Source organism: Cygnus olor, chromosome 4 (genome assembly GCF_009769625.2).
Source record: "Cygnus olor isolate bCygOlo1 chromosome 4, bCygOlo1.pri.v2, whole genome shotgun sequence".
Classification (NCBI taxonomy): Eukaryota; Metazoa; Chordata; class Aves; order Anseriformes; family Anatidae; genus Cygnus; species Cygnus olor.
The window spans coordinates 49,753,398-49,775,166 of NC_049172.1; the positions used below are offsets into that span (position 1 = coordinate 49,753,398).

At 38.3% G+C, this 21,769-nt stretch overlaps 1 protein-coding gene across 9 annotated transcripts in view; it reads right to left on the reverse strand.

Annotated features, from left to right (window-relative positions):
- Nucleotides 1–20,561, reverse strand: part of FIP1L1 (factor interacting with PAPOLA and CPSF1) — a 45,266-nt gene extending 24,705 nt beyond the window's left edge. The window contains exons 1-10 of one of the 9 annotated variants that reach the window (XM_040555838.1): nt 20,299–20,561; nt 19,631–19,670; nt 17,148–17,205; nt 14,299–14,402; nt 12,057–12,121; nt 10,922–11,029; nt 9,903–10,033; nt 9,548–9,616; nt 6,810–6,919; nt 4,286–4,393 (exon numbers count right to left, since the gene is read on the reverse strand). In XM_040555838.1, the coding sequence (XP_040411772.1) occupies nt 4,286–4,393; nt 6,810–6,919; nt 9,548–9,616; nt 9,903–10,033; nt 10,922–11,029; nt 12,057–12,121; nt 14,299–14,402; nt 17,148–17,205; nt 19,631–19,670; nt 20,299–20,380 (875 nt within the window). In that variant the 5' untranslated portion in view covers nt 20,381–20,561. The remainder of the gene's footprint in view (nt 1–4,285; nt 4,394–6,809; nt 6,920–9,547; nt 9,617–9,902; nt 10,034–10,921; nt 11,030–12,056; nt 12,122–14,298; nt 14,403–17,147; nt 17,206–19,630; nt 19,671–20,298) is intronic. The other 8 variants (XM_040555831.1, XM_040555839.1, XM_040555830.1 and 5 more) reach the window with 8 other exon arrangements.
- Nucleotides 20,562–21,769: the final 1,208 nt, after the last annotated feature.

Below are 21,769 nucleotides of genomic sequence, written 5' to 3' on the forward strand. Positions count from 1 at the left end.
CAATGAATGCTGGAGTTAATTTGTGAATTTTTGATGTAAATGTATCTCACTTCAGTTTCAAACCAGTCAACCTATTGAACTTATTCTTGTTAGACTGAAGCTGTTCCTACTACAAAATTCTTAACTCCCATTATGTACTCACAGTCTGTTAAGAGAGGTATCTTTAAGCCTGAAAGAGCATCTGAGTTCTTCACCACACAGCTGTCAACTGTGCATTATTATTTTTTTTTTTTTGTATTTAACCTTTCAAAGCAGAATAAAAATGTTAAACTGATGGTAAAGACACTATGGCATTCCGTGGGACACAAGCACTACCATTTGAAGCATAATCAAGTCTCTCAAAATCTTCAATTAATCAGCCACTTGGCAACATTCTCAAATAAAGGATTCTAGCTGCCAGACCAGAAAACAGTATGACAAAGATCTGAATGTCATCCCTTATGATTAAAACCTGGTTTCTGTGACAATGTGGAATCAGTATTTTGAAGATAGGAAGAATCTAAAGTATAGTTTTAACATACCTGTCTGCAGCCCCAAAACAATAAAAATCCAGAAACCTAGCTTTATAGAATTTAAAACTCTAATTTGTATACAGAAGCAATAATACCCATCTGCTTTGCAGCCCACAATTAATTTCTAAAAGAGGTTAAAAAACAGGATGCACTTAGGTCAACTCCATTAGAAAACAAGGTATAAAATTACACTTCTAATGGACGAGAGAAACAAAGGTACATCAGTGCCACACCTATAAAGAACATCACAGTAAAGAAAATTGACAATATTTATCAACAGCAAGATACAGAGCAAGATGAAAGACTGGGAAAAGCTTTTAGAAAATTTCAGAATAGAAATGCGAAGAAAGAAGGGAAAAATACTTCTAGTTTTTAGAAGAGATGCTCCTGATTCTTATTTTTTTCTAGTAGTATAGTTGACTACTAAACAGATTAATGCAAATAGCTGGGAGAACAGCTGAAAGTTCCTTGGAAGACTGCACATTGAGGATGATCCAAATGCCCTGTCGACAGCGCTCTGCAATATTTGGGTTTACAGCTCCTGGATTTCAAAGCAAGCTCATTAAGCACAAGAGTTTGGAGGAAAAAAGAGATCCAATGGTACAAGAGTCCGACAACACATCCGCAAATTACAGTGACGTACGCTATACAGCAGCCCCTCAAAGGATAATACAAGTTGAAGAAATTCTCTGATCCTAACGTCCCAGCCTAGAAATCAAGGCTTCTGGATTGTTTCAACCTAAGTGCTGAAATAATCAACACCCGCTTTCCTAATCCTCCCCAGTTGCCGTTTTACATGGTAATCCAGCATGGCTGTACTTTGTCTGGATTGTTGTTTTAGTAACTAAATTGCAAATGCAGGTATTATAAAATAATTGCTAAACCAACCACGTTTCACTAAAACAAAATAAAAAAGGACAAGTGAAATTTTTGTATAACAAGAAAACTTTGTCTCATTCTTCAATCTGACAGCCCATTTGGTTTCAGAGTTCTAAGACACTGCTTTTCCTCCAGCATCGATACGTTATCTAATTATCTCAAACCTTACCCAAGAAAACTTCCATTTTACCTAGCTTTAGTCCCTTTTATATGTTAGGTAAGTCTCTTCTAAAGCAAGAAGTCCCTTGGATGACTCACTGCTTGGCTTACTCCACCGTTTTACAGGGCTTCCACTTGGTAGCAAGGTACTTCAAATTAAGACTCGCCCTGTCTTCCACTACTTGCACACTGTCAGCAGCTCCTGAATCAAGGCTGAAAACATGCAATGGACACCCATGGAAGAGTGCTGGGCATTAAAGTAATATGTGCATCAACACCAACACTGCAACAGTATCAGACAGGAGTCTGATGAGTATGCCTATGCTCTACTCGTTCTCACTGAACTGGTGTTTTACAAATACACAGACACACACTTCCTGATGTCCACTGTTCTATCCAACAGCCAGAAGATTTCATTTCTTTAATGAGGGATGAGTTCAGGAATTTGCAGTCATACCGTGAAGTTGACAAATTCTTTATTTCCTAGACTGCAATAAGATTGCACGAAGTACTCTGTTAGAAGAGCTTGAGATCCAATAAAAGAAGGGGTATGTTCATTTGCAAACAGAGCAGACGACACCTTCGTCAAAAACTTATCTTCACTTACACAGAAGAGGCATCTGAAGCGTCCAGGATACAACAGCTGAGCAGCTTTTTAAGAGGGGCCAATATGAAGCCTTGGATCTTGACTAAGTCATAGCAAGCTGGCACGTGGGGAAATTTCAAAGACTGCTCAGCCAATTATTACCTGACTTAATGATAAGAAGTTAAACAGGCATTATTAGGTTTGTTTCAGTGCTATCTGCAAAGAAAAGAAAGGACTTGGTTCGCCCCTTATACAACCAGGGCACCTGGGATACAGATGCAATCCCAATGGATACACCCGATCATAAAAGGCAATCCACACGTGTGGGACACACACGAACCCACAGCAGAGTTCACGCAAAGTACAGCTTAAAAGGGACATTCCAGCAACTCAGTGCATGATTTCACTCTAATTAACAAATGGTTATTTATGAGCTATTCACACTATGAAGACTGCCCTCCCTGGAGAATTAATTCAGAAAGCTATCTCTTTGGCAAACAGAGCTTATATAGGTTTTACACAGCAAAAATAAATTGAAGGGGAAAAAAAGCAATTTTCTAAATACATAGCTTCAGAAATCAGTTCTTATCTCCACCACATGTAAGGTAAAAAAAAAATGAACTGTATTTTGAAATAACACTTTCCAGAATTCAAAAGAAGTCTAACTACTGGATGCCACTTTTATTCACTAGACTACAGAACTAAGAATTATACTAGACTTTAGAAAACTTTCCTCCTATTTTCCTTCTTATCCTGTTTATGCAATTTGTTCTTTTATTTTTCCTCCTCTTGAGGACACTCTCAACTTTTTTGAGCTTATTTACTACTGATGGATACAAAAAGCAAACAAATTTAACACTATAAGCAAGATTTTGATTTTTATATACAGAACAGACATTTCTTCAAAATAATTCAGTATCTATTGGAATTTTCATCATTAATCTTGCAAGGCCAGCTCATGAAACAGAAGAAACCTGTATTTTTTCATAGTAATGACATATCACAAATCCATTTTCTATTAAAAAATCTGTTTAGAGAAAGGCCCAAGCACAGAGAACGCTGAAGAACTGGCTAATTTCTCTAAAAGCAAAATCCATCTACATGCAACGTACTCTTTAGCAGTAACCCAAAATAGCATAAATGGGAGTTAAAAAACCAACAATATCTGACAGAACCAAGTTCTATGATAAGGAGCTATTCTAGATATTACAGTAATGAGAAAATGCCAGTTTTTGCATCCAGCTTTTAAATGAAACTTCTACTTATTCCTCTGCTACTAAATAAATACTATCTTACAGGCCCTGACAAATGATGTAAAGACAAGTACTGCTCTACAAAACAGCAAGATATCTCAACGACCTGGCTAGTTAGGACAGTTTTGAAATATGTCAAATTCTCTTCACAATCCATAAAATGTTATGCTCAAAAGAGATTCCTTCAGTTTTTAACCTTAACAGTGACCAAGCATAAAATAAATCTTAACTGCATCTTGTGAACAAGCATTCTATTCGATACTATGTTGCTTGCGTATGATGTGCATTTACTAAACCACTGCCATTATGCTCTAACTTCTTCAGGGTTACACAACACTTAATGCAATTCAGCAGCCCTAACTACCAAAAAATCAAGACAAGAGGTTCAAGTTTCATTCCTAAACAACCAATAACTCAGATTAAGACTGTGATTGTTTATAAACTCAAGCACAATTTCTCAGACTTTCACAGTGTGAACAACCACTGAATTTTTCTTTGAATAAAACAGGTAGGAAGCAATTCTAGTGAAATAGTAACTTTTATTTGCTGGTGAGCAATAATTCTATTTTGTAAAATGCAGCTTTTGTATTAGTAATGAATAATATTCCTGATAGACCTTTGAGAAATTTTGAGGATGGGGGCCAAATTTAGATTGCTATCGTATGTAAGTATCTACTAAAATGAAAAAAAAATGGACACAAAAATATTTTAATGCTTGTTTACAAACAAACAAACAGCAAAAAACACTATCTGTCCTCTGACTTCCCACTAAAGGGAAATATGTGCTGCAATATCTACATGTTAAATTTTCCATGACGTGATGTGGCAGCCCTGACTAGTAAGTGGGGAATTAAAATGCTAAATCAGGACCATGCCCTGATTATTATTTTTCTTACCTTAATTTGGGTGATTCGGCCCTCCTATATCGTTCCTGCCACTTTCCGATGCCTGAACTGGCTTTTCTGGAGGCAGTGCTTGTCTGTGACTGAGAAGAGGCGCTGTTTCTGGTGAGATAAATTGTCTAGGTCTTTCTTTTCTTGTCTATCTTTTCTGCTCTTTGAATTCCTCTTCTCCTCATTCCCAGCTCCTTATCAATTTCCACACCAACGTGACTATATCCACTTGCACCAGTTTTCCCTCGCTTTCACCAAATATATCAACTACTGCTAGAAGCTGAGAGACATTTTACTGCTAGGTGAGAAATGCTTCTAGCGATTTCACAACAATGCTCTACTGCATGGCATAAAGGCAATTACTTTAAGTTATCATAGAGCTGAATTGTTGAAAAATTTCTGCCTACCTAAAATACGCTCTTTAAAGAAAACAATCTGATCCCATCAAACACTGCCTGGTTATAAAGAAATCAGTAATGCAGTTTTTATATACAGAAAACAGTAATGGTATTCTGGAGAAGTCACTTGATTAGAAGTATATAATCCATATACTCTAACAGTCAAGACATACTCGCTGAGCTAGTCTTACACTTCTGAGCACATCATTTTCTTTCAAAATCTCTTCTGACCACTTGGTAAACACCATCTTCTTAACACAAGAACGTATCTTAATCTAATGCAGCCAAAACAGCTGATATCAAATATGGGAAGAAGTCAGCTTTGCCATTGTAACCACCTACAATTACAGTACTCAGGCTAAACGTGTATAAGATTGTCTATTCTAACCACTGGAATGCACAAATGATAGAACTGGAAATGTTCGTCTTGTTTCCTCTTTAGCTATGCAACAGACCAAATTGATTTACTGGCTTTCCACTCTTAAAAGAAAGCAAAGGTTGGGAAACCTATACAAGGTAAACTCAGTTCCTGGAAGAAAACAAGACAAGCCTGACATTTCTGAGGAAAAATCTGACTAACAACCAGTACACTAACTTTGAATCTCTAAAAAATCTGAAAGACTGTCACTTAAACTCGGAATTGCTAGCTTCAGGCAGGAAAAAAAAGTAGCAGATAAAGGTATGGTATAAAGATATCTATAGTAAGATATATTTATTCTATATGACAAAGATTTTACTTTTGAACTCTATACCATGCACATGTATGACCCTAAAGTATTAAACTTTTTCACAATAAAAGCAAATTTCACAGAATCACAGTTTACACAATGCATTCTTCCCTAAATTTAAGCTTAGCTGTATTTTGATATTCCAGTCAGAAACTACTTTCTAAAGTGTTCAGAGATTTCTCTGTCCAATAGTGAGATGCATCAAGAATGGAAATCCTGTAAGATCTGTACTAGATACAGACTTTGAATCATTTCCCTGTGAACACAACGTGCAATTTTGAGAACTCCGTTATAACACCACAAATTAGAAGCAATTCAGAAAAGAAAATTCAAAACATCATTACAGGATCAGTACAAAGTGTGGAAGACTTATACTACTTCTCAGACAAAGAAAAAAAATATAAACAACTAAAATCTACTAAAAACCTAATAGGTCAGAAAAAAATTTAGGCCAGCTGGAGGGGAGTGAAAGGGAAATGCAAGCAAAAGGATCAAGTACGACTCCTCCCCACCAAGACAAACATATTTGGGTGTTAAACTGAATCAAAAAGGGTGGAATAAATAAACATGAGTGCCTGAGTTAGTCAAGATACTTATGGATGCTCCACTAAAAGCAAGTCACAGACACTAATCTTTAAATTGCTGAGAGCATACAACCTGCTCTACTTCCCTTGCCATGACGTACAATACAATGACTTTTAATTCACACAAAAACAAAACTCCTAAATGAAATCACTTCATAAGTAAAGTAAAGCAGAAGCACGGATTCATTCTCAGCTAAGTGCCAGGTATCAAGTAGCAGCAGCTTACAATTAAGAACAGAACTTATTAAAGCCTGGGGCTGGGAGAAGGAGGGGAAGAAACTCTAATAAAGACATTATCCTCCCATTTCAAAGAAAGTGCAGTAAAATATGCAAATATGGAGAAGCTAAAGCTACCTTACAGGAAGAAGAATGGATTCCAGGAATCCTTCCAATTGTTGAAGTAATAGTTGCCTAATGCAATTTTGGTTAACTGAAAAGGTGTGTTAGCTAATACCCAAAGCTACAGAGGAAAAGACACTAGCTGGAGACATTTTGTTGGCCAATCTCCTTCTACACAGACAACATGGTGTCATACATCAACATCTGGATTTTTATAGCTCCCTTGTAACTTGGTCCTGATGATCTTATCCCCTCTCCTTCTACTTTCTATTTTCTGAACCGACAAGAAGGTAGCATGGTATTCCTGTGTAAAGGTGATTGAAAGCTAAAAGTGATTAGAATAGCTCGCTCTTCCTACCACTTCTACCTATTACAGAAACATATTCTGTCTTCTTCCTACAAAAATCATGAAGTTGAAATACACAGAAGTAACAGCATAAAAAGGGTTTTGGTCTTGAGTTACAGCTGTCTAACTGACCTGTTTGTTGGAATTCCTGATTTGAATAAGGCAGGAGGAGATGTGAAATCAGCTTTGGTCGACTGCACTGCCAACTCTTTCTCCAAATTTCCAGTTCTGCCCTGCTGTACCTTCAAAATAACGTTTTATCATTAGTTTGTTTTATCGTCAGTTTAACGCAGAAGTATAGTAGCCCCAACACTCAACACAGCACATAGCCAACACAAAAAGAAAGTCCAACCTTAATCAGATTTAAAAAGAACTAACACCTTTGCACAGCTAATAAAATACTATATCTTAAAAGACTATATAACTTAAGTACTGTATTTAGTATATATAAGAAGCAATGTGCCAGAGAACAATTTATTAGCAAAAATCATACAGTTTTAATATTTATTTTCAACTTATTTGATTTGGACGTGAACAACAGACCCAACTGATTTTCTTGGAGAATTTCCTGTATGAACAAAATAACATCTTAATTTTTAAAGATGCGAAACGATTAAAAACAAAAACAAACCAACCCAACTCCATAATCTTAATGGCAGAATTATCTACTACGTCTTCTACCCAACAGTAAACTATGAGACAAGAAAGCAAAGCCATTCTGTCTGCTTTACTGACAAGATCATCTAGTAACTCCTTAATTTCCCAGTCATACCAGGAATAGTCACCTCATGCTCTGGATTAATGCCAACATTACAAGGTTTTCCATTAGTTTGGATTAAATACTTTAAAAGCATATTGCTGTTTCTGCAGTACTGCAAAATTCCATACAGACATTATTAAAACTATGCAAGAGCTTTAGAGCAACTACTTCAAGTACTGTTTGTCTTCAACAGCACATCAAATATGAAGAAAAACTTACATGGGTTAGCATTAAAGACAAGGCTGTACAGGCTAAGCTTTTACAGACACTCCTACTGACTGGATCAACCACACAGCCACAAATATTTTATTTATTTTTTAAATAAAGCGCCCTTCCAAGTGAAAACAAATGAACAAACAAATGAAACTATTTTGAAGCTAGTAGCCAAAACGTATTAATCGTTAAGACAACTAAAACCCCAACCCTTTAAACTTAAAAGGAACAGTCTTTTAACAACACTCACACACAGAAGTAATCCTGAAACCATAAAAGCATTTTGCATTTATTTAACTTGGATGTTTAGTTATCTAAAATCCCTGGTATCTTAACAGTTTCATAAGTAGCAATAAATACTAATTACTGTATAGAGATCCAGTTAGATCATTCATGATATAACATCATATGGACTCTGTTCTCACAGCTTTTGTAGGCAAGCAAACTCTAAGCTTTTGCAGGATCTCATTTCTAATCACAGACACCTCTGTAGCAAATCCACAAAAACACGTAAGTATTTAAGATGCCTTAAAATTTGAATTAACTTCAGTATCCAGAAATATGAAAATCTTTTAATACTAAAATATCAGGTGCGGTTTAAGTACTTACATGAAAAAATATGTAAGATTTCTATTAATTAATGAGTAACTTGAAAATGTAGGAGATAGTTTTGTCAGTTATAGAAGATTCATCCAAACGATGTGAGACTTCGTATTTCAGAAGAATAGAAATAATTATTAACAAAATACAAATTATATGCACATTCCTTGTAAAATGCATGACAAGCTCTTTCTTCAACTCCTGCAACACAATTATCTGTCCTGTTTCATCACTGGACCTCCAGAAACTCCAGAGAGTCAATACTGAGAAAGAAATAGGGGAAGCTTTGGTTTGGAATACTTATCCTTCTTCCTTCAGGACAGAAGTTCAAAAACATTTATTTGAGAGTACGTTCAGTCATCAGCTACAATGAAAAATCCTAACTCCCACTATCCAGCATTTCCACCATTCCATAACACTATTATTGCGACAAATGAGGAAGGCAAGTAGCCCCACAAGCTTCTGATCTGTTCTTGCTAAGATAAAGTTAAAATATCTGGATGCCCTCTAGTAGTATATGAGGGGAAACAAATGATACCAAAAATACCCGTCTGCAATTAAGACTTCTGTTACAGGAGTATACAGAAGAAAGCAACGAACAGTTCCAAGTTAGTTTAATGAGAGTTCAAGAACAAAACTGTCTGCATACTGAACAAAATAAATAACCTGTGTATTTTAACTTTAGTGTCAAACAAAAGAGTATTTTAGAAAATAAGAAGTCGAAAGCAATGTTCAATTCTAAAGATAAATCCTGTCAAACAGATTCTTCTGCTCCCTGCAAATCAGCATTTCCTAATGGAAAGATGATATATATAACTTGATTTATGGTTATCTAATCTCAAAAGGACAACAGGAAAATACGAAAGATTGATTTCCACATCTCAGAGTTGCCAAGGATAAGTGTTACAAAACAAAATAAAAGCTACAAGGCCAAAGGAAAAATAAACATGCTATAATCTACAAAGCTTCCCCAGCACATCTGTACAAATTCTTTAATCTGCACAAACAAATGCGCTACATCTAAAAATAATAAACCACCACATAAAGAAAAATTAGTTTCACTAGGAAATTTGTTAGTGCACCAGGCCACTAACCCACATGCTTGCAGAAGGATGACGAACAAAGCAACACTTTTTACTCAGCATTTTGTGACATATGCAGTAAGTCACCGATGTAAGATGAGAGTTTGAAATAATGGCTGCATCCTTTTCGGTTTTTCTTCTATCAGTCTGTGTTGGCATGGGAAGCAATACTCGACAAAAATGAGAGCAACCAACAAAAGTTTACTAAAATTCACCTTAAAAAGATGGTATCTGCCATCGAGAATCTCTGCACTTGGTGTTACTTCCATAGCATTGTCTTCAGCCTAAGTTAAATAACACATTGCCCATTAAGATACCATACAACTCTTAACTCATGGGCCACATTCTGAGTAATGGTACAGATGCGATCTAGCTGTAGCTAGACTGTGACACTACCCACACAGATTGCCAGAAAAGCAACACAAGAACATTCTAGGCTTAGGGGTGGGCAGTCAGGTGCAAACTTTACAACAAAAGCACTGAACTGGGCAAAACAAGCTTATGACACACAAGCAGCTTTACAGGGAAAAAAAGCGTGTAGAATACCACAAAAGAAGTTGTAGTAATTACCGTAATTTTATTTGTGGTTGAGGTAACTGGTAAAATTTCAAGACCCATTCGTATTCTCTTTTGTTTTTCACAGTAAGCTTTCCAGGTATCTTCATTGAACCCATAGTTGAAGTAATCAGAGAGATCAGCCCCTTTAAGTAGAAAAGCACAAGTTTTTATGACATTGCGAAATTCATCTTTTCTTTTTCCTAACCGAACACTTATCTCTATTTACAGATTCAAAATGGATTAGGTATTGACCCAAAGCCACGCTATTGAAATGTACACTGTATTTGACTCTTTGTTTCACTGACTCCTAGTTTAATTTGATGCCATTAAGTACTTCTATTGTAAGAAGGATTAAACAAAGTCAAACGTTCAAACACCAGAATATTATCAAAGGTTTCTTTTTCTGTTCCATTCTGAAGACACTACTTGCATTGCCAATGTAGTATAAAAACACTAAAATAAACTATGCACAGCAGCAAGAGATACTGCCAATAGAAAAACACACAGACAAGTCTGGCCTAATGATTTGAGCCAACTGGACAATATACATGGGAGACTCATAGGAAGTCCATGCGGTACCAGCTCCTTCTTCAAGGCTTATGGATGTCTGTGTACAAACACAAAGAAGCACAAGCTGTTATGTTTCGCTGCGCTGCTTGCTCAAACCTGCTAATACTATTTTTCTTTCTGCTTTATCTTCTGTAATATGGCACAGATCAACAGCAGTAACACCCACAGACATACAGATTCCCAAGGAGATTTCAGCATATACGTGATTTTTTTTTTTTTAAGCCATGTCCTACAGTCTCTTTTTGCTGATATATGTGTGGGATGCATACTAAGAAACATGGCACACCCACACACTGTGGTACAACACAAAGGCAACGTGTAACTTACCAGCTTTTTGTAAGTCATATTGTACAGTACCTTCTAGCTGTAGGGTAAAAATTCCTACATGCAGTAAATAGGAATTATTATTAAAATAACCTTCTAAATACATACATATCAGCTAATATAAACTATAGCATTACCTGGCTTTCTCCAAGGTTTATCTTCAAAAGAGTCTAAATCTACTTCCAGAAGTGGCACGCCATTAATACTCCCTGGTGCATCTAGATCCACCCCTTTAACTTTTACACCTGTGAAGAAAAGTTAGAAAGTTAGAACTCTGCGTCACTGCTAAGAAGAGTTCTAACAGTTGTAACATTTGAAATAAAAATTAAAATCCAGATTTATTCCAAACAAGAAGTTTCAGAAAGGAAGGCTATTTCCCTCATCTGAAACAATTGTATGCTTTCAGAACCTCCAATGTCCCCTATGCATCAAAATCACTCTTCATGCAAAGCCATACAGACAACAACATGTAAGTACAAAAACCTGAATTCAACAGATGACTATTTAAAGAGTCCACTCATTAATAACCCTTTAAAATGAGTTTTAAGCACAGAAAGCTTTACTGTAGTCCCACAGTTAGAAGTGAACACATACTCTCCACCTTGAACTCCGATTTTGCATATTCCTGTAAACACACGTACCACAACTTAACTTTATGAACTCCTGGATCGCAAGAATCACTTATTTTACACCACCAGGAATACCTCTAACTCTGCTGCTCCTTTTACAGGTAGCCTAAGCAAACTAGACAATTTACAGATGGATGATAAAAAGACTATGACAGGCTTCCAATGTATCAATTTTGATAGTTATCAGCTTAATATTTATGCCATTAACCACGGATGATACGCAAATAAATTGTTCAGGAAACAAAGACTAGAGAATTATTTGCATAACTACATTTACTTTAAATAATGGCAGTAAATGCCCGGAGAACCCAACTGTGTAAGATTGCCTGATTAAGAATAAATAATGAAAAAATAAATTATAATTGTCCACTCTCTGCAAAGAATGCCACTCAAGAGAGAAAAAAACACGTACATAGAACAAGGTTTCAGATGCACTTAATGAAAACAAAGCAATAAGCATTGAACAATTTAAGAACGCTAATAATTTTATATTTGTCTAAGTCTGTCCTCACACTAGAACATTCTGCAAGAATTCTCTAACTAAACAAATACAGGCTAAACAAGCAAACACAGACACAGACTATGCATTGCTACTGATTTTTTTTTTGCATTTTTAGTAATAGCATGGTGTAAATTTTCTTACCAGAAGAAGATCCATAAGCTCGTCCTCCTGTCTTAATATTGAGATTCACAGGAGCTGCTCCGTAACTTAAAGAAATTAAGAAAACTGAATTAGACAGAGAAAACTGTAAACCAGAAGAAAATATAAAACAAGAATTAGCTAGATCCAGAAACAAACTGGACCCAGGTTCAATCACCATCCTGAATCTCTAGCTTTCCAAGCTGGTAACTGTAAAAGTAAAGAGATGAGCCTAGGAGCAAGAGAGAGTACCTTTCTATGCTCAGTAGCAACTTCTCCAACTAATAAACAGTTGTGAAGCAAGTCCCAGTCACTCTTCCTGAGTTGAAAGGGTAAAGACCTTGATAGAAACAAGAATGGACAGGACCAGAAGAAGAGAAAAAGGAGAAACGAAATTCATTTAGGGATACAGATGACACTCTGGGGATTAGGGTAAAAACAAAAGAGAGGGTTTAGACAGATCCTTTGCTGCTTTCATTATTATTTCATTTAATCTGTACAAAAGTGGAAATACAAGCATTTCTTTAAGATGTCTGAAAGGCATTTTCAAGGTGCTTCTAGCAATTATCTATCCATGCGACCAATAGAAAAATATATGTAATTTCACTTTCAAAAATACTTGAGAGGTTTCCTCATAAAATGCACTCAAATCTAGACACTGAATTGATTTAACTACCTTGGGAATTACAATACTGTTCATTTGGAACAGTAAGAGCTAGCTTTCATTACCACTTAATGTGCAAAATAGCTTATCCTCATAGGTGGTACCAACCCATAAACGTAACGAGATTAATATATAGTTTTTCCATGCAGTTTTTTTCATTCTACTTTATGCTACAAAAGTACAAAACTGACACAAAACATTTCTTTTTCTGATCTCCCATGCTGTATTTGTACATGATTTTCTTATTTTTTTTAAGCAGTGGGTGACTACTGTAAGAAAAATAATTTAATCCTACGAAGGAACTTGCTGTAATGACATTAAGATGAACAGAAATGATGAGCTTGTTTTAGAAGACTGCCCGTTTCATGAATTTTCTGACCAGTTTGCCCAGAAAAGATTTTTCACAGAACAACAATTTCAATATAAAACTTTCTACTCGTATTAGATATTGGAGCATCTGCTAATTCTTTTCTGAATTAGTGAATTTGCTGATGCTCCTTCCATTAAGGATATAAATTTAGTTTTTCTTTAGTCTCACAAAATTTGAGGTCACTACCTACACAACAGGCCTACTGCAAGTTATTGGAAACAGATAAAGAATCAAAAGAACTGCTATTTTTGACATCACTTTGATTTGCATAGTTACTTTAGGATATGATCTACTGAAAGTTTAAAAATAGTATGTTTCAAAAAAGAATGCATTACCTGAATTCTAAAGCTAAAAATACAATAACATATGATTCAGGCCTACCTGCACACCTGTCTTCATTCTAATTAAATCAAAAAGACATCCTAGTAACTTTTAATAACCACAAGAACATTAGGATTGCCAAGACAAACAAGCAAACCACTTCCCTCATAACACCTCAGTGTAGCAAAAAATATTACTTAAGTATTTTGGGTAAAATTAACACTCTTCAAAAGCGCTCAATGAAAAACAAGCCCTTTATCAACAGCAGAAGGAACATGGAGCAATAGCAGTAGCAAAAAAAAAATATATATATTGTATGATACAAATCCCTAACCCATGATCTTGAGAATTCATCTCTAGAGACTAGCAGCTGCATCCTGAAGTACATTAAAATCTTATTTCAGAACATCAATAGGAATTGAAACTAGAGAGTTCTAATTAGAACTGCATCCACAACAAATAGGACCAAGGACAAATGTTTCTAATGTTCTCTGTGCTTACCACTCTACCATTTGCAACAAAAATATCAATGTCACAAACAGGAATAGCTATGTTACCTAGCATTTTCAGCTAGGTAACATAGCTATTCCATAATAAAAAGACAACCCTCTAGTTTACAATATTTAATGCAATTATTTCTCAAAATCTGAGAACAAAATTTAAAGGAAGAGTTGTATGAGTTAAGACAGACACTTCATTGACTTCTTTTTACTTTTTGTTTGTTTGTTTTGAGTCACTTTATGATTACAAACACTTTGTTAAAGAGCTGAAAAGAATACATTGAGGCTACCTATGCTTAAAATTTGTAATTGACTAGTATTAAAGAGCCTGAATTAATAATTAAATGTAATCTTTAAGGCTCCTCCAGTTAATATTTGCAAATAACTTACCTGTACTGTGGAGCTCCCGTTTTAATATCCCCTATGGTGACTTGAACATCATCTTCATCATCATCACTATCACTATCACTGTCATCCTCAGCCTCGGTCACCTTCTACAAAGGAAAAAGTCACTTAACTTGTTTAACTTGCAGTTAAAAAAATAATCCAGGCAAAACTACCCATTCTAGACATCCTTAACAGAAGAAAATTCTCCATTTCCTAGACCTCAGGATAGAATACCATGAACAGAAAAGTTAGGCTCATCTGTTTAAAAGCTACAAATATTGGAAACATCTGGATCAAAACAGGAAAGTATCTTCAATATTAAGCTTTCGTTTTGGAAACATGACATTTCCTAAATAAGCATAAAACTGTTTCCACTATCTTAATACCTTCTTCCCTCTACCTAGCTCATACACACCAGTTCTACTCTTATCTCATCACTTAGGAAAGAGCTTAATTAAAGGAATGTGACACTAGCTTCTTGTTGTCCTCAATTATATATCCAGAGCAACTCAAATACTCTTGCTGCCCTTCTTCTCTCAACTTTTTACAGCTGAAGCAAAGCCTTTATGGCATGAGGGGAACAGAACTGCACACAGAATTCAGGGTGTGACCGAAACATGAATTTATGTAGTGAGAAAATTGTATCTTCTGTTTTGTTTCCTAATCACTTTTGGCTACAGCCCAAAATTTGACTGCTTTTTAGGCTCCAGACAAGTACTTAAATGACATTTTAATGGATCTTTCCACATAGCTTAGCGGCTTTCTCATAAGTGGTAATAATGATCAGCTCAGAGACCATCAATGTACTCATAAAGCTGTTTTTCCTTCCACGAACATCGCTCTTCTTTTTCTGCATAGAATTCCAACAGCCATCTATTAACCACTCAGTTCTCCACAGATGGTCCTTGTTCTTACTATCTTGAGTAACTCTGTAACATCGGAAAACTCCTGGTCCCACAACTTAACCACTTTACCAAATAATTTATAAACACGTTGAACAGCACAGGCTATTCGCAACACTCCAGAGAATCACCAGTGGAGGTGACCTTCTGTCACTGTGAAAATGGAACCTTTACTTCTACCCTCTATTTTCTCTTTTACTCAACAATTACCCATGCTGGACTTTTGCTCATATCCTGTAGCTCATTAGTTTTCTTGCAACAGTTTTCTTGTTGAGGAACTTCCTTCAAAATTTTTTCATCAGCCAAATCACCCCTATCCACGTCCCTGTTGAATCCTTCAGCAGGAGGCTAAACATACCAAAACCAAGTTGGTTCTGTCCAGGTAGCTTGCAGTTATCCACATGCAGCTGCGCTCTAGCCCTAATCTAACCATCTACTAACTTGCTTCATACATGATTTGACAAAAATAAGCAGTTGCATGGAAGGTAAGTTGGAGTGCACTTCATCCTTGCTATACATTAATATAATTTACTTAACAATGAAGCGTCCAATCAAGGGGGAAAAAAAATAAACCACTAATGCTTTAATCAGAATAGATTTTCTGTAAATGACAGATGAAGACAGAAGACAGTCTTTCAATGCCCCACTGCTGAGAAAAAGTTCTCCACTCCCTTACGTGGCAGCCCACTCAGTAGTGAGCCATTACAAACGCATCAAACAGAAAAAGTTTTGGCTGGAGCATGTACCTTCTCAACCAAAAACAATTTCACTCTTAAACAATCATTTCTTAGTTCCCTCCGCACAAAACTACTGACTGTTTCTTATTCAAGCAACTTAAAAGCCATGTATTTCTTCTAGGTTGCTGCTGACCCTTAATGTTCACTCTTTCCATTTTCTGATTTTACCACGATGTTCCCACTTTGATGGAGATGTTCTAATGATATCCTAATAATGCTATTTTTTTTATAGGTGAAAAATACGAAGATATGCAAGTATAAAAATAACCCTAAGGAAGGAAACTGAGCCAATGAGAACTTCCAGAAATATTTTAAAATTAAAGCTACTGCCCACATGCAGTATTAGGATCAACATGAAAAACCTCTGGTGCAATTGCAATAAAAAGCTCTTCAGTTTGAATATGCAGGTTTTTTCCTCAACTTTACGTAAGACTGAATATCTTTCATAGAGTATTTGTCCTACTGAAGACAAATACAGTTTAGAAAGAAGCCAGGCCTTGAAAATTGCACAAATATCACAATAAAGTTTTTTGCACCACTTAAGAGAATTATTGCAAGCTAAAGATCCCCATGAAGTACAATTAGGGGCTTTTTTTCATAGGACAGCCTTAAGTCATTCCCATTCACAGTAAACTGAGGCCTTTTATCAGCTTTGCAACCATAAATCTCACTTCTTGGTCCTTTCTCTCATCAGAAAAGTGTAAGACAGACCAACATACTGAACACTGAAGACTCCTACCAAACAAGTCTGCTATGTTGTATCTAAAAGGCACTCATCATTCATCTTTTGATCCATATTTTCACACTATTCTGCAAATGTTTGTTATGCATCATGTTCAAAAAAGAAAAATGACCAGAGGATTTTATTTTCCTATAAGCAAGAAAAAATGAGGAGAGTATCACTTTCAGAAAGATGCCTTTGGGAGAAGACAACTGTCTTGAAGCACCAGTTTTAACCCCCCAAAAATGAAGTACCATTTATTTATTTTCTGTAAGTTAGTTTTGAAAAGTGGACTGTAGCTGGAAATTGGATTTCCTAGCTTATTAGTTTATACAGAGTGTCTGCAGATAGTGTCAAACACCTTTCACAAAAAAAAAAGGTCCAAGGCATACACTTATACTAACTCATTTAATTATAGGTCCCAGCCAAATTACGATTACCCATTAAATCAGAACAAATTGAAGCAGTATGTCAAATACACGTTTAAAATACCGTTTTCACAATGCCATTTTCTGCGGCTTCCTCTTCACTTCCAGGTGGGGGAGGAACACTTAAACAAAAACAAACAGGAAAAAAAGAATCAAACTAGTTATTTATTCACGTTATTCCACACACCAACTAATGGCGAAAAAGCACTGATACATCATTCTGGAGAACAGAAAAAGTTCAACTTATCTTTTCAATTAATTTGAACAAAATTCTCAAAGAAAATAACTTTATATCTGCAGACTATCATTTGGGTCCCAGAAATCACATGAACTGGATGTTTATAGAACACTTTAGAGCAATACGGCGCTATACCTGGATCCTCTTTTGAAATCAAAGTGAAATATTTCATAACGTGAAGGGAGAACAGGTGGTTTTTTTTTCCCCTGCAGACTGACACTTTTCAAAGACATAATGGAAAAAACACACTTAAATACCCATAGATAAGGTAGTACTGAATCAAAATTTCCACATCTGCACTGTAAGATTTTCTTCTACCAATAAGAATGGCTACAATTCAATAATGAATTTGATAATATTTTAACTGGAGATTGAAATCTGTCAAAATTTTAAAACTACTGGTTCATCTAAAATGACCAGCACTGTCAAATTCACGCAAATGAGTTGTCTCACTAGACGCTTACCTACTGCTCTTTCTGACACAGCAATATTTTATTTTCCACAGTTCCTTTGACTCTGTTCAAACGTTGCGTCACAAACAGCAGTGTAAGCAGGAAGCCATTTAAAAACAATATTCTTTCACTGACAACATATTTTTTGGACTCTGCAAAGGAGCGAGCAACTGACAGCTTTTATTAAAGATGAACTGGAAGGCAGAGAATGATTTTGATCCTACCATCTCTTGGCAAAATACCCACTCATGAATGAGTGTTACACCAAAACCCAGCCCAACCCGGACACAGCCCTGGGACTCAAGGTTAACCATGTAATTTCATCACCCAGTAAGATGACAGGCTAGCTAACAAACCTGAATAAAACCTCACTATTTTTATGTATGAAGAATGCCAAAACTGAGAGGCCAGAGACCAAACCTTTTAATAGGGAAACTGCTGCCATGCCTCCGGAATTCCAAACACAGCCCGTAAGAAACATAAGCCACAATTTATTCCTCTTTCCGGTCCTTAACTATGTACCCAGGCCAACGACCTAGACAGACTCTATTGACCAGAATCCAGAGTAAAACACCACTAAGGATCATTTTGTTTGCCATACAAATAATTTTCTTAAACAACAGTACTACTGACAAAAGGTGTAGTACTACTGCCCAAAGGTATCAGGTCAATAGAAGATAATGAAACACAAGGAATCAATTCATATGGAATAGCTTCCAAATAAGGAGCAAGTTAAGTTATTCCTTATCCTAGAAAAGAGGTGGTTCAGGGCAAATGCAACAGAGGTCTGAAATAAATTTTGAGTGACATGGAAAAGGGTGAACAGGAAACAATTCTGTTTCTTATACTACGGGAATCAATGGAAATCAAATATTGCATCTAGTAGCAGTTCCAAAATGGTATCATACACAGTCCATTAGTGGAAGGCATTACTGCAGTAATGTGCCTGTCAAAAATCTCCATCAGTTCAAAAAAAGCAACTGCGCAAGCTTACGGACACGAATTCCAATGAGGGTTGCTAAGGCCAACAGTTCTCAGTGAAAAATCTCTGCTGACTCAGAAGGCATCTATAGAAAATAACAATGCGTGTGTTCTTGAACTGGTTTCCCCTTTTTTTTATTTAATTTTAGCTTACTTTCACAATCTGCAGTTTCCATAGTTTATAAATTGTGAGCCTTCTCTCATTCAGTGTGAAATACCAACTCCCACTTCACTCAGTCCCTGTTACCAAATTCCACCAACCAACCTAGCTAGACTTTCAAAGGAATATCTTTGTGCTTTTTCTCACACAGTTCCTCATAAATCAAGCAGGCTTCCCTAAATACTTTCAAAGCTTTTTCTAGCTTTCTTTCAAAGACTCATTTACCAATCAAAAAAATGTGTTATGGGACCTGTATATCAAACTGGCCAGTAATCTCATTGCTTCCTTGTATCCTTTGTTTTATAAATATACTCAAAACTTTTTTGGGGACACTTTTATTTTGGAGTCTTTTATTCTTAATTTGAAATCATGTAGAAACTCACAATGATTATAAAAGTAAAAAAACTGATGGCATTTCATAAGGAATTGCTGATATCCACGTAGTATCCATGAAGTATCCACGTAGGACAACATCCACGCAGTTGAAAATTAAAAACACATTCATATTCAAGTATCACAATTTCCCAGGTAAAGTCATTTTACAGAAAAGCCGAGTCATTTCAGCAGAAAAAACATACTACCTTAGGGCTATTTTTAAAGACATCAGTGTGAGTGTTCAGGTACCATGGACTTTTAAAGCAGCTGGGAAGAAGACTACTGCAAATACAACTTATGTGCAGCCACACCACAGGACTTCCAGTTGTGAAAATACTCACCTAGTTTTTTCTTCTTCTGGTCTCTCTGCTTCATTTTCATCTATAAGATGAAAGAAACACGTAAGACGTGAATAAAAGCCCAGAGTTACCACTGCAGCAGGTACCTTGCCAGGCAGACCACTATGAACTTTTCAGTTACTACCCAGGACCACAGGAGACCCCCTCACAAGGTGTTACGGCACCACTCGGGCAGGTAGGCAGGCAGACCCCCCAGCCGTGCTCCACACTGACAGTTCCAACGCAGAGCTTAACTCCCAGCCTTGCCCACTGTCTGAACGCACGGGGAGCCCCTGAAGTTGCAAACAAAGTTTACTCAGCCCACTTTCAGCCTGCCTCGCCACGGGAGCCGAGACCCCCGGCGGGGGAGCCCTGGCGGCGCTCCACAGGTGCGTGGAGGCCCCAGCACTCCTCAGCCTTCGGGGCCGAGCACCCCCGGGCCGGCAGGGCGGAGGGGCCGGCTGGGAGGAGGGGACTGAGCGGCCACGGGGACCCTTTTAAAGGGCGCTGAGGGGGAGCAGGGCCGCGCTGAGCCGTGGGCCGGCCTGGCGAGGCGGAGCACGCCGCGGCCTACCCTCCGTGGTGGCGGGGGGGCAGAGGGCCAGGCCGGCAGTGCGGGCCGGGGACGGGGGAACCGGGGAACCGGGGACGGGGGTGCCGAGGGTCCGTACCGCCGTAGAGCCACTCCTCCTCCTCGTCCCCGGCGCCCCCGCCGAGGTCCGCCGCCAGCCGCTCCACCTCGCCGGTAGACATGGCCGCCGCCCGCGGGACGCGAGCGCCCGGGCCCGGTAGCGGCGGTGCGGCGGCGGCCTCCTCCTCGCCGCCCCCGGTGGGCAGCACGGCCGCGGGGGGCTGAGGCGGCGGCCGGGGAGTGCGAGCGAGGGCCGGCGCGGCGCGGCCCTTCTTGCCGTCCCTGCCTTCCCTTCCCTTCCCCGCCGCCGCCTGCTCGGCGCTTCCCCTCCCCCGCCGAGTGAGTGACACGCACAGGAAGCGGGCCCGGCCCGGCCCCGCGGCGCCCTGGGCACGGGCATGCGGGGGGCGGCCCGGCGGCGCCCGGCTGGTTGGACGCCGCTGGGGACGGCGCTGGGCACGGCCCGCAGCGCTTACGGCTCGGGGAGGCCTTCCCGGGCCGGTCCCCGCCGCCGGCACTCACCTCGGTGCTGCCCGCCCGAGAGCTGCCCCGGCGGCCCCTCGCCTCCCGCTGCTCGCGGTGGTCGCCAGCCCCAAGCGCCCGCCTGGCTCCTCGGTGGGGATCACGGGCAGCCTGCCGTGGTCCTCAGGGACATCCTCGCCCGGCTCCAGAAGAAGGACGTGGCCGAGCATCCTTACTTTGCAGTGTCTCGCTTCTACTAGCTGCTGCCGGGGGAGAGCGTAACCACAGGATAAACACACAGTGCTGCCTCTGCTCTGTGCTGCCCTAGCACTCGGCTCAGGGGCTCTCAGCCAGAGCTAGTGTTTTAGGCTTAGCAGCTAGCTCCTTATAGATCTTATTTCCTCTGCGAAGCGTCTGCCTTTATGAACGTTAAATTCTTACGGAGCTAAAAATAGCGAGCTGTGACAAAACGTCCCAGCGTGTAGCTATGCGTTTCATGAAGAAATTGCCCTATTTTAAAAGCAGTGGGAAGTAGCAAGCCATTTGTATTGATGTTCTCACTTTCCATCTGTGAATGCTGCTTAACAACTTCAAGATTAATTATGAAATGTAAGTACCAACAACTGTGAAAACAAGTTTTGACCAGTTTTGTGTACAAATGGAGTATTCAGCACCTTAGGATGGTTGTGAAAACTAAAAAAAAATACCCCTTTTTCACAGCAGGACAGCCTGTGAAGAACTGACTAGACAGCTTGACTGTAAGCATACCAAAACTGGGTGGGAGAGCTTGTTCTTTGAATTGCCTGTATAGAGAACTTTGTTTTAGAGTTTCATATGTGGCATGACATTTCACTAAAGTTCATGTGAATAAAATACCTTCTCAAATAAGAATTTTTTTTCCCCTGAAGTTAATTTAAAATGTCTGGATATCATGTACAGGTCATGGATAATAGGGTATAATTATCATCCAATAGGGTTTTTATGTAATTTTATTTTTTTTAATATATATACCAGTGGAATCAACGAAGATGTTTTTGGCCCCAAAAAAC